Source organism: Exserohilum turcica (genome assembly GCF_000359705.1).
Source record: "Exserohilum turcica Et28A unplaced genomic scaffold SETTUscaffold_17, whole genome shotgun sequence".
NCBI lineage: Eukaryota > Fungi > Ascomycota > Dothideomycetes > Pleosporales > Pleosporaceae > Exserohilum > Exserohilum turcicum.
The window spans coordinates 412,078-422,568 of NW_007359992.1; the positions used below are offsets into that span (position 1 = coordinate 412,078).

Below are 10,491 nucleotides of genomic sequence, written 5' to 3' on the forward strand. Positions count from 1 at the left end.
CGCGACGCTGCCAAAGCTATACAATTGCCCCAATCGGGTAAGCGCAAAGCGTCAAAACCTCATAAGCCAGCTACAAAGCGTCAAAAGTGTGGTGGTGTTGCTCCAGCTGTGGTGGGAGCCGCAAGGGTTGCACGAGCTGCTCCACCGCGTAGTCGACGGCAACGACCGATAACGCCCTCCAAAAAAATTTCTGAATAAGCCAAAACTTTCGTAGGCCTGTATATAGTATAATCCTAGCTTTGCGCAATTTTATTACGATTTGTGGTGGCTCTACAGCCTCATCTTGTTGACTATATTAAGTTGTTGGGGGTGCTCAACTGGCGATGGTGCTCATCTGGTGCACGGGCACTGTAGCGCAAGAGACTACTGCTTGGGAGCCGAAAACGCCGCGCAACGCGCGCGAAATGGAGGCGCAGGCTACGCTTATTCAAAACCGTATGCAAATCCAGCAAGGGTCTCCTACAAGTTCTCTTAAGAAGCAGATACAGTAGTTAAGTAAGAGAGCTTAGCAGATAGCTTATAATATAGTGTTAATGCAGAAGAAACTTAATCGCCTTAAAGCTACGATTACTAAAGTAACGAAGCGAAAAACTCGTAAGAGGCGCTACGTACAGGCAGAGGGGTCCTAGACAGTTGGCCAGATAGCTGATTAGATCGCTGAGGCAGAGGGTGGTAGCTATAATGATGGTGCAACGTCTGCGAAGAGGGTGCGTAGTAAACGGCGCTGCGGGCGTTGCAGCCAAATTGGACACAACTCTCGCACTTGTCAAGTAGAATTAGAGGATACAGAGGATAGCAATGCGTCTGAAGAATAATATCTTATTCTACTTAATAAAAAATATTGTGGTGGTGTTGCGCGATACTATTACAAAGATGTAATAGTTTGGGGAGGTGGCCCACATACTGGGGTGGCCCGCTTACTGGTGAAACACGTTAAAGCTTTATACTTTTACTTTTAGTAGAGCACTAATTTTAGTAGGGTGTCACATCTGCTAAATAGTTGCATGCACTAACCACGCACTGTATATTGAGCTGGGCATGGCGTCTCTAAGTACATTACTTACCATGTGCACTAGCTGTGCGCCGAGTCATTGGACATGCATGTTGTTGCACGCGCAGACTCCGCAGCTGATAGAAGTGTCCGACAATGTCTTTCTCGAAGACTCAAAGGACAAGTAAGGTTCGATGAAGACTTGGTTGAGCTGGTATAAGAAAGACAGAAAGAAAGAAACGCTACCACACCCACACCCTCCCCTTCCTCTTCACTTCTTCTCCCAACACCTCCAAGCGCCCCTTAGCCCTACCAACGAGCCTACTTATATTCTTTCTCGTCCTCAGCTGCATCTTCTCCCTACCACTACCACTACCACTACCACAACCACCACCATTCTCCCAACTACGCCCCACTAAGAAACTCCCTCCCTCTCTCCCCAGCCCCAACGGCACAATCTCAAAGCTCGTATTGAACCTACGATCCAGCTCGCGGCTATACGGAGCCTGTATCTGTGCCAAGGGACTGCCTTCAGATACACTGCGACTGTGTTTCCGGTGTGTATTTAGTGTGGCGAGGGGGTAGTAAGACGGGGGGGATGGAGTGAGCAAGGGAGCTGTATTGATGCGTTTTGGGGTGGTGAGTGAGCTGTTAGTGTAAGTGTTTGTGAGATAGATGAGCTGGGGGATTCTGGTCGGAGACTTGGGGTTAGGTTTGGTGTGTGGGTTGGAGGAACAAGGGCGTCTGGAGGTGGTGTACGTTCTGCTGTCTTTCTCCTTGGTCTTGTGAGATGGTTTCGGTATTGTTTTTTTCTGAGTTTGATGTGGGTGAGGGGGCCTGGTGCTGCTATGTATCCTCGCATCCCTCTCCATCTCACGTATGGTGTCCTGATACACTTTTTCTTCTTTTCCCCGACCTATCGTGTCAGTAGTAGACCTCGCTTGGATCCCAGCTCCTCCCAGCACCTCTCCGAAGGGTATCTCGCGCATTTTCGTCCCTTGATATATGAGATTTGCATCCGGCATGCAGATAGCATTTCTGCGTTGCCATTTCTTTTTGTCAGACACGCTGGGCTGTTGTTGTTGTTGTGCTGTAAGTACACTCCTCGTTACGCCCACACCCTCTTCCATTTCCATTTCCCTTTCCATTTCCATTTCCCTTGCTCTCGATACTTTTGCATTTACAGCTGTATATGCATCTTCCCGCCTCCAGGATACCACCGCCTCGCCATGACCATCCCAATCTACAAATAGCGTCCCGCGACTATCCTGGCCACGCCAGTATTCGGCTTGCGCTTGCTGGTGGGTCTGCCAGGCTAGATGCTGGTCTATGAGTGTTGTGAGGGTGGCGGTGGTTGAAGAAGCCGAGTAGTGAGGTGTGTGGCGGGTGGGATATGTAGCGATGGTTCTGGTATTTGGGTGTAGTTGAACGGGTTGCGGTGGTGGTGGTGGTGGTGGTGGAGGAGGAGGAGGAGGAGGTAATTGTTCTGATGCTGTAGGATACACACTTCCTCTTCTCCGTGTATGTCTCATCATCATCATCAAGATACGCTATAAAAATATTCCTGACCATGATAAATTAGACATTAAGTTTCTCATATCGAAAACAAGGTGAGTGAACAAACAAATTTTTTTTTACCTGTTATGTTGTGTTTTTTTTTTTCTTTCTTTCTTCTTGTAACTATTGATACTGCTACTGCTACTGCTGCTGCTGCTGCTCAGTATTAGGTTTGTGAAACTTGAGAATTTTCAGTGGATTATTTGCATAAGGTGTTGCGCGGGACGGTTATGAATTTATGGGGATATATGCTGGAAGGAGAAGGCCATGGTGAGTGAACAATGGTGCAGAGGAATTCACAGTGAAAGTGCTGGATTGATACTATGCATCTATACGAGTGATGGTTAGGTCATCTTCATGTGCAATGTGAACATGTTGTAGACCACTTAGGACAGCATAATCAGAGTAATAGTCAGAATCACGGTTAGAATAACAGAATAACAGCAATTAACGCATCACCATTAATAAATTAAGTGCACTCGGATGGGCAATACGAGCTCCTGCAATACCGTGACAAGCACGTCAACCAACCCCCCATGTTTACTGTAACCCATCTCTTCCCATCAACCTCGCAACCTCCAAGGAGCTTTGAGAGACATGCATATCAACAAAAATAACGCAACAGATTTTGCTACGGGACATGTCAGACACACTGGAAAGAAATGGTATAGACCAAAGAAAAACAATAACTCCGTGACACGAATAATCAACATGGGGAACAACTAGACCTAAGCGGTAGCAAGCCCCGGGTATTATCAAGCTCCCTGCATCGCCTCGAGGGACGAGGATAAACTTGGAGAACAGACATGGCGGGTAATGAACGGGCCGCTTAGTTCTTGTCTTTGCCCGTGAACTTGTCCTTGAGCTTGCCGAAGAAGGAGCGGCGCTTCTTCTTCTTGTCGTCGGCAGCAGATGTAATGCTCTGGCTGCCGGGCGTACCCTTGGGAGACACGTCCGAGTCTTTTCTCAGGCTCTTGGCGGGCGTCTCTGGGGCCAGCTGGCCAGATGGTTCAGACGTCGTGGCATCGGGCTTGGCGCTGTCTGATTCTGTGGCGGGCGGTGTTTGCTCCTTGCTGCCAAAGGCGACGTCCGTGGTAGAGTCAATGGGCTTGGATTCGGCGGGCTTGGCAGCCTCAGTCTCAGGGGCAGGCGCAGTCGCAGGCTCGCTGGAAGACTCGAGTGGCTTGGAGTCAACGAGAGCCCCATCCGAGAGGCCAGCATCTTTGGTAGCAGCATCCGTGGCACTGGGAGCGGGCTCACCGGCGGCGTCGGTTGGCTTGACCTCGTTGAGCAGTTCACTCTCCACAGCCTTCTTCTCCTCGACTGCCTCGGCGTTGGTGGCGGCCTCGGGGCTAGCATGCGCCTCCTTTTGGCTTTCGACTACGATTTCAGGCACGTCGGCAGCAACAGCCTCTGCATTGGTACCAGGAGCGGTGGCAGTGGTAGCAGCAGTGATGACAGGCGCAGGCTCACCAGCTTCCTCAGACTTGGGCAGCTTGTCGAGCAGTTCAGACTCGACAGCCGCCTTTTCTGTGACGGCCTCGCTGTTCGCGGCAGCCTCGGGGCTAACGTGTGCCTCCTGCTGGCTCTCGGCCACAATCTCTGGGACTTGTGGAGATGCCGTCTCCGGGAGAGCGCTGGGGGCAGCGGCGGCAGTTTCAGTGCTGACTGCGGGCGCAGGCTCACCAGTCTCGTTCGTCTTGGGGACCTCGCTAAGCAACTCCTGCTCCACGGCCGACTTCTCTGCCACCACCTCGGGGCTAGAGGCCGCCTCGGGGCTGACGTGTGCTTGTTGCTGGCTGTCAGCGACAACAGCAGGAACGGCAATGGCGGGAGCGGGATCACCAGCCTCATTGGTCTTGGGAACCTCGCTGAGCAGCTCCTGCTCCACGGCCGACTTTTCCGCAACAACCTCTGGACTGGCAGCCGCTTCGGGCTCAGCGTGTGCGGCATTCTGGCTCTCTGCAACCACGCTGGGCACCTCGTCGGCAGTCGATGTGCTGGGTCCGTTCATGCCAGTGGCCTCGGCGACCTTGTCCTTGGCAGCGTAGGCAGCGGCGGCGAAGAGACCTGCGCCCGCCGTAGCAGCAGCAGCAGCAGCAGCAGCAGTAGCAATGGCAGCCTCGGCCTGTTCGCTCAGGGTGGGGTCCTGGCTTGTGACGGGCGCCTCGGGAACCGCCTCCTTGAGCTCCTGCTCGACTTCCTTCTTCTCCTCGACGGCTTCAGGGTTTGCAGACGCCTCGGGCTCGACGTGCGCCTCCTTCTGGCTCTCGACCACAGCTTCGGGAACGTCGCTGCGAGGCTCCTTGGGGACCTGGCCAGCGAGCTCAGCCGTTGTGCTTGTAGGGGCAGAAGACTGGATGGTGACACCGGTATCTTGCTCAGTCTTGGCATCAACGCCCATGGGAAGGCTGGACTCGGGGATCATGTTGCCAATGACGGGAGGGAGGTCGAACATGCCGCCCTTTGCGTCGCGCTCGGCCTGAGGGGTAAAGTCGAGGGGCGGCAGCGCATCCGCCTTTTCGTACGAAGCAGCGTCGGTCTTGACGGTGCTCTCGACGGTGTTGGACGTCAGGGTGGTGGCGTCTGGCACCTTTTCGCCAGGCGCAAGGTGAATTGGGTTCCCAGCGCCGGCGGTGGCGGGGATGGGAGCGACGCCGAATGTGGAGGCTTCTTGCTGGGGCTCCTCGTCATGCTTGACCGTCGACTCGACAGTGTTATCTGTCAGAGTGCTTGCCTCAGGCACGGGCTCACCGGGCGCAAGCGCAATGGGGTTGCCGAGCGTCTGGGTGGCAGGAATGGGGGCGACGTTGAACGTCTGCGCCTCGGCGGCGGGCGTCTCTGTGTAGGGCGTCTCGGGAAAGGCGCCAGGCAGTGCGGTATCGTCCTTGTCGGCGGCCTCCTTGGGCACGTTGCCTGCAAGCGCAGCGGTTGTCGACTCGGGGGCGGCCGACGACAGGGTGTTGAGGGGGTCCTCGCCGACAATGTCTTCGGGCAGGAGGACGTTGTTGATGATGCCGTGGCCGTCGTCCTCTTTGCGCGCCGTTTCATTGGTACACCAGTTGCCGTTTACGACGAACTGCACTCGGGCCATTAGCAAAGTGTGCGCGACAGGATTTTAGGCAGGCGCCAATGCAATGGCATGGTGCGCCGTGGTTGCGCGCACCTTGTACTGCGTGTGGAGCTTGGGCAGCTCGACCGACTTTCGGAAGACGCCATCAGGGTCCTGGTCCAGCTTGACTGTTTTCCTCCAGTCATCAAAGGTGCCGGTCACGTAGACATCGGTGGCAGCGTGTTCCCTGGGCGCGTGTTAGGCGGAAGCTGGTGGGCAGGCGGGGGGATGCGCCGCGAGGGGGAGCAGACGAACCAGACGAAAGTATATTTGCCCATGTCAGCGCAGCGGTGCAGGCAATTGTGGAATTGCGAATGTGGGAGTCAGGAGGCAGCTTTGTCTGGGGCGCAGAGCGGGTGGGCAGTTTTGGAGGAGGCTGGTGCTGGGTAGGGCGGGCAGGGCAGGGCAGGGCAGGGCAGGGCAGGGCAGGGCAGGGCAGGGCAGGGCAGGGCAGGATTAGGAGCTGGGTTGGGGTGGAGCGGCGCGCGCTCGGACACGGCGACCAGGACAGGGCGGTTGGGAGGAGGGAGCAGGAGCAGGAGCAGGGCGGCGCGGCGTGGACGAGGGTAATATGTAGGATGATGGGGGGTTATTAGCGGCGCAAGGGCGGAGATTGGCACAGAGGGAGTGATGAGCGAGGCTGGAGCTGGAGCTGGTGCTTTGGTGCTTTGGTGCTTTGGTTTGGAGCTGGCAAGTTTGCGCGCGACGGGGCAAGATTAGGGTAGCGACGGGGCGCTTAGCGGCGTCATGGCTTGGCGGGATGCCGTTGACGGGGCGGGCGAGGGTGAGGGTGAGGGTGAGCGAGGGCGAGAGCTGCTGGGGGAGAGCAGAAAGTGGGAGGCGTGGGAGGCGTGGGAGGCGGCGATGACGACAGACACGACTGGTATTATGACGCTCCATTGCTCGCCTTGGCCATGTGCATACGATACAGATACAGATAGACACAGATAGATGTACAGTGCCGTGCAGTGCCGTGCCGTGCATTGTGTCGTGTCGTGTGTGCGCAATCGCCCCCCTCTGTTCGGCCGCCCGCGCGCGCCTGCAAAAGCTACATCATGGCCCCTCCCGCTCGCACATCCCCCTGCCTGTGCTTCACGTGCGCGTGCGTCTGACATGGAGGGGCGAGGGCGTCATCCATCGTATGCGTGTCATCACGACAGGCACTGCATCCAGGAATACACGTGTGCTGGATGCAGGCTGCGTCTGTCCTCGGATAGACTCTGGCCATGTATACTGCGGCTACTGCTACTACTGCTACTACCACCACCACCACCACTACTACTACTACTATGCATCCATATATATGTATGCACAATACATGCATGCATGTACCAGCCCACGTCACGTGCACCCCGCGGCCATACTCCCACTCCCGTCGCGTCGCGCCCATGCGGCCTGTCTCATTCCCCTCGCGCTGCTCACCGCATCTGTGCACGACGACATATTAATTATGCCTCACCGCCACTTGCTCTTGTGCGCGCAACCTGCCCCTCTTATCTATACGAAGCCACCACGTACCACTCACCAAAATACATGTACCTGCTCTGCTGCCGCACTGGCACTGGCGGGCATGCACGGTAATGTGAACCGGTGGGCCGGACAATCATTGCGGCTCCCTGCGTTCGGCCACAGATATGAGATGCTTTCCCCCTCGTATTGCACAGGCGCTGTCGTCGTGTTGAACCTGTCCAAGCGCCCATCAGCACCAACAAGGCGAGAGGCAGTGGCACTGGAGTCATGGCAGAGAGAGAGAGAGAGAGAGAGAGAGCAGCTGTCCCCCTCCCCCCTCTCCGCCGCCTCCGCCCCATCCACCGTCAAGCATCAAGCGTCAAGCAGGCAGACGGGAGCTAAAACACGCGTCTGCATCCATTATTGCTAGCTGCTCAGTCTTCTTGTTCTTGTTCTTGTCTTGTCTTGTCTTGCTCTTGTCTTGCTCTGGCACCCGCCCCTCGCCTCGCCTCGCCTCGCCGTCTCACCCAGCGAAGCGACGCAGAGCCATCCACCCAATTGCGTGAAACCATGTCCAACAAGCGTCGCCTAAATGTCGCAGTGGCCGCCTCCTCGAGCCAGCGCCAGTTTCTAGAGGCCTTCTGGAAGAGAACAAGCCCCAGAAGAGCGCCTTGATCCCTACCTCCCCCGAGCACCACCTAATACTATTACTTGCCTACCTACTACCTACTACCTACCTACCTACCTACCTACCTACCTACCTACTTTCCCACTACTACTATCACCACTACCACCGCCACTACCACCGCCGCCACCGCCGCCATCACCTTCATCATCACCACCACCATCACCACCACCATCACCACCACCACCATCACCGCCGCCGCCATCGCCGTCCATAGGCCTTCCTCTCGCAGCTGGCCGATCCCTTCTTCCTGCCACCCGCCCACCGGCCCAGCGCGTCATCACTGCACCCTCACGCCCGGCACCTTGCACGTACAATTGCTTTCTCTGCTAGCCGGCCCAAACTTTGTCTGACTGCCTGCCTGCCTGCCTACCTGCCTACCTGCCTAGCCTACCCTTCCACCAGCCTGCCTGCCTGTCTGTCCGCCCGCCCTGCTCTGCCCTTCCTCCTATCTTCCGCTTCGCGTTGACGCTGCTCTCGCATCCTCGCCGCATAGCTGCCCCCCCCCCCCTCCACCCCTGCACGTCTCGCGACCGACGTCAAAGAGCTGCGCTTGACCCCTCACCACCGCCCTCCATGTCCCTCCCTCCCGACTACTCCAACGAAATCTCGACGCTCGACCGCGAAATCCTCAAGCACAAGCCACACGACATCCTCCAATTCTGTGCCAATTTCTTCAACCGCCGCCTCGAGTCGCAGCGAACAGAGTACCTGCTGTCGCAACAGCACGCCAACCAGCAGGGCCGTGCTGAGAACTCGTTCCCCGGCAGCAACCCCTTCAGCACCTCGCCCAGCATCGGCAGCGGCTTTGCAAAGGGCAACATGCAGCGCCTCGAGGAAGAAGAGGAGCACGACTCGATGACGTCGCCCACGGCCTCGACCTTTGCCGCCGTCGACTTTGCCCGCGTTCGCTCCAACGGCGGCGGCGGCGGCGGCGACATGGGCGAGAGCGCGTTTGGCAACTTTGGAGGCTTCGGCGGCTCCTCCAAGAATAACATCACCCAGATGCCCCCGCTCGTCGGCGAGGGCCAAACCTTCCCCAGCAACTACAACACCAGCCGCCGCACCTCGGTTTCGGCCGAGTCGCTCAATCCCACGTCGAGCGCCGCCGACAACTTTACCCCGCCCTTCCACCAAAAGACACAAGACCAGCTGTCGCGCCTCAAGTCGGCCGTCGCCGGCAACTTTCTCTTTTCACATCTCGACGACGACCAGTCGGCAATGGTGCTCGGTGCCCTGCACGAGAAGCCCATACCCACAAAGGGCATAAAGGTCATCCAGCAGGGCGATGTCGGCGACTACTTTTATGTCGTCGAAAGGGGCTCCTTTGGCATCTACGTCAACAAGTCGGGCAAGCTCGAGCCGGGCACTGAAGGCGCTGGCAACAAGGTGGGCACCGTGGGCCCTGGTGGCTCTTTTGGCGAGCTGGCTCTCATGTACAACGCGCCCCGTGCCGCCACCGTCACCTCGACGGAGCCCTCGACGCTCTGGGCCCTCGACCGCATCACCTTCCGCCGCATTCTCATGGACAGCGCCTTCCAGCGTCGACGCATGTACGAGGGCTTCCTCGAGGAGGTCCCCTTGCTGTCCACGCTCACGCCCTACGAGCGCTCCAAGATTGCCGATGCTCTCGAGACAAAGAAATACCCTCCCGGAACAGTCATTATCCAGGAGGGCGATGTGGGCGAGTCCTTCTTCCTGCTCGAGTCGGGAGAGGCCCACGTCTTCAAGCGTGGCATCGACGCCCCCGTGAACCAATACCAAAAGGGCGATTACTTTGGCGAGCTCGCCTTGCTCAACGACGCGCCCCGTGCTGCCTCGGTCATCAGCAAGACAGAGGTCAAGGTTGCGACGCTTGGCAAGAATGGCTTCCAACGACTGCTCGGCCCCGTCGAAGGCATCATGAGGCGGAACGATCCTAGCAAGTCGGCAGCCGAAGGCGACCACGTAGATCCCCTCTCGCAGGCTTCATAAAACAACCTTGGCCCCACAACCTAGGACAAGAATATGTTGCACCTAGCCTACGGTCGTGTGCCAAGCCCATCAAGGGATCCAGGACCCCAGTATCAATCATGTTGCCTTGGCGTGGTGCTCCAACTCGTCGGCGTTTTTTCTGCATGTATTCCTATGCTTCCTACCGTCACTAAACGTCGCCTTGCCCGTGCTGGAAAAAAAGGGCTTTGATTCCTGGAGAATAATGAGCTTTAGTTGTGGCCTATCCTGTTACCTATATTCCGCTGCGTATGATAGTCATAGTTTAGACTTGAACATTGATACCTTTTGAATTGTCCAATGTTGCACTTGTGACGTGTCCAGGTTGATTGCATGTGCATATGCTTTTGCTACTCGCTCTCTTTTTTTTTCTACTACCAGCTACCACATCCATCGCGCCGTGCATGACTCGCGTGCCATGATGCATTTGCATTGGTGCCGGTGCCTGCCCACCCACGAAACGTGCCCTAATATTGCTTAGGCGGGCTTGTGCGTCTGCAAATGTGACACCACACCATTGCTTTTCCTCATCTCTTCACCACTTAGCTCACTGCGCTGCCGAGCACCATATGCATGCCCCCCCCCTTATCGTACTGACAACGACGTTTCAACGTCGAAGTCTCGCTGCGAGCATACAGCGGCACATGCTGTCTGATCGACACGGGGCTCGGTAATCTTTGTGGCACTTGAACAGCCCCCCCCCCC

The 10,491-nt window shown here is 56.7% G+C and overlaps 3 protein-coding genes across 3 annotated transcripts; 1 reads left to right on the top strand and 2 right to left on the bottom strand.

The window, feature by feature from the left end:
• Positions 1 to 1,233: 1,233 nt before the first annotated feature.
• SETTUDRAFT_39085 (uncharacterized protein) lies at positions 1,234 to 2,523 on the bottom strand (the record flags this gene model as incomplete). The annotated part of the gene is made up of 1 exon (XM_008026186.1): positions 1,234 to 2,523. The coding sequence occupies one exon, from the start codon at positions 2,521 to 2,523 to the stop codon at positions 1,234 to 1,236; it is 1,290 nt and encodes a 429-aa protein (XP_008024377.1).
• A 368-nt stretch (positions 2,524 to 2,891) lies between these two features.
• Positions 2,892 to 6,076, bottom strand: SETTUDRAFT_168763 (carbohydrate-binding module family 48 protein). Its single transcript, XM_008026275.1, has 3 exons — positions 5,916 to 6,076; positions 5,715 to 5,847; positions 2,892 to 5,627 (listed from the first exon to the last, which is right to left on the bottom strand). The coding sequence occupies exons 1-3, from the start codon at positions 5,936 to 5,938 to the stop codon at positions 3,378 to 3,380; spliced, it is 2,406 nt and encodes an 801-aa protein (XP_008024466.1). The 5' UTR covers positions 5,939 to 6,076; the 3' UTR covers positions 2,892 to 3,377.
• A 2,294-nt stretch (positions 6,077 to 8,370) lies between these two features.
• SETTUDRAFT_176948 (uncharacterized protein) lies at positions 8,371 to 10,032 on the top strand (the record flags this gene model as incomplete). Its single annotated transcript, XM_008026276.1, has 1 exon — positions 8,371 to 10,032. The coding sequence occupies one exon, from the start codon at positions 8,371 to 8,373 to the stop codon at positions 9,766 to 9,768; it is 1,398 nt and encodes a 465-aa protein (XP_008024467.1). The 3' UTR covers positions 9,769 to 10,032.
• Positions 10,033 to 10,491: the final 459 nt, after the last annotated feature.

Excerpts from the sequence above, each read along its gene's own strand:
- SETTUDRAFT_168763 (XM_008026275.1), bottom strand. The coding sequence starts at position 5,938 with ATGGGCAAATATACTTTCGTCTG. Across the intron at positions 5,848-5,915 it reads GGCAAATATACTTTCGTCTG|GGAACACGCTGCCACCGATG; the intron begins GTTCGTCTGCTC and ends ACACGCGCCCAG. Across the intron at positions 5,628-5,714 it reads AGCTCCACACGCAGTACAAG|TTCGTCGTAAACGGCAACTG; the intron begins GTGCGCGCAACC and ends GCCCGAGTGCAG.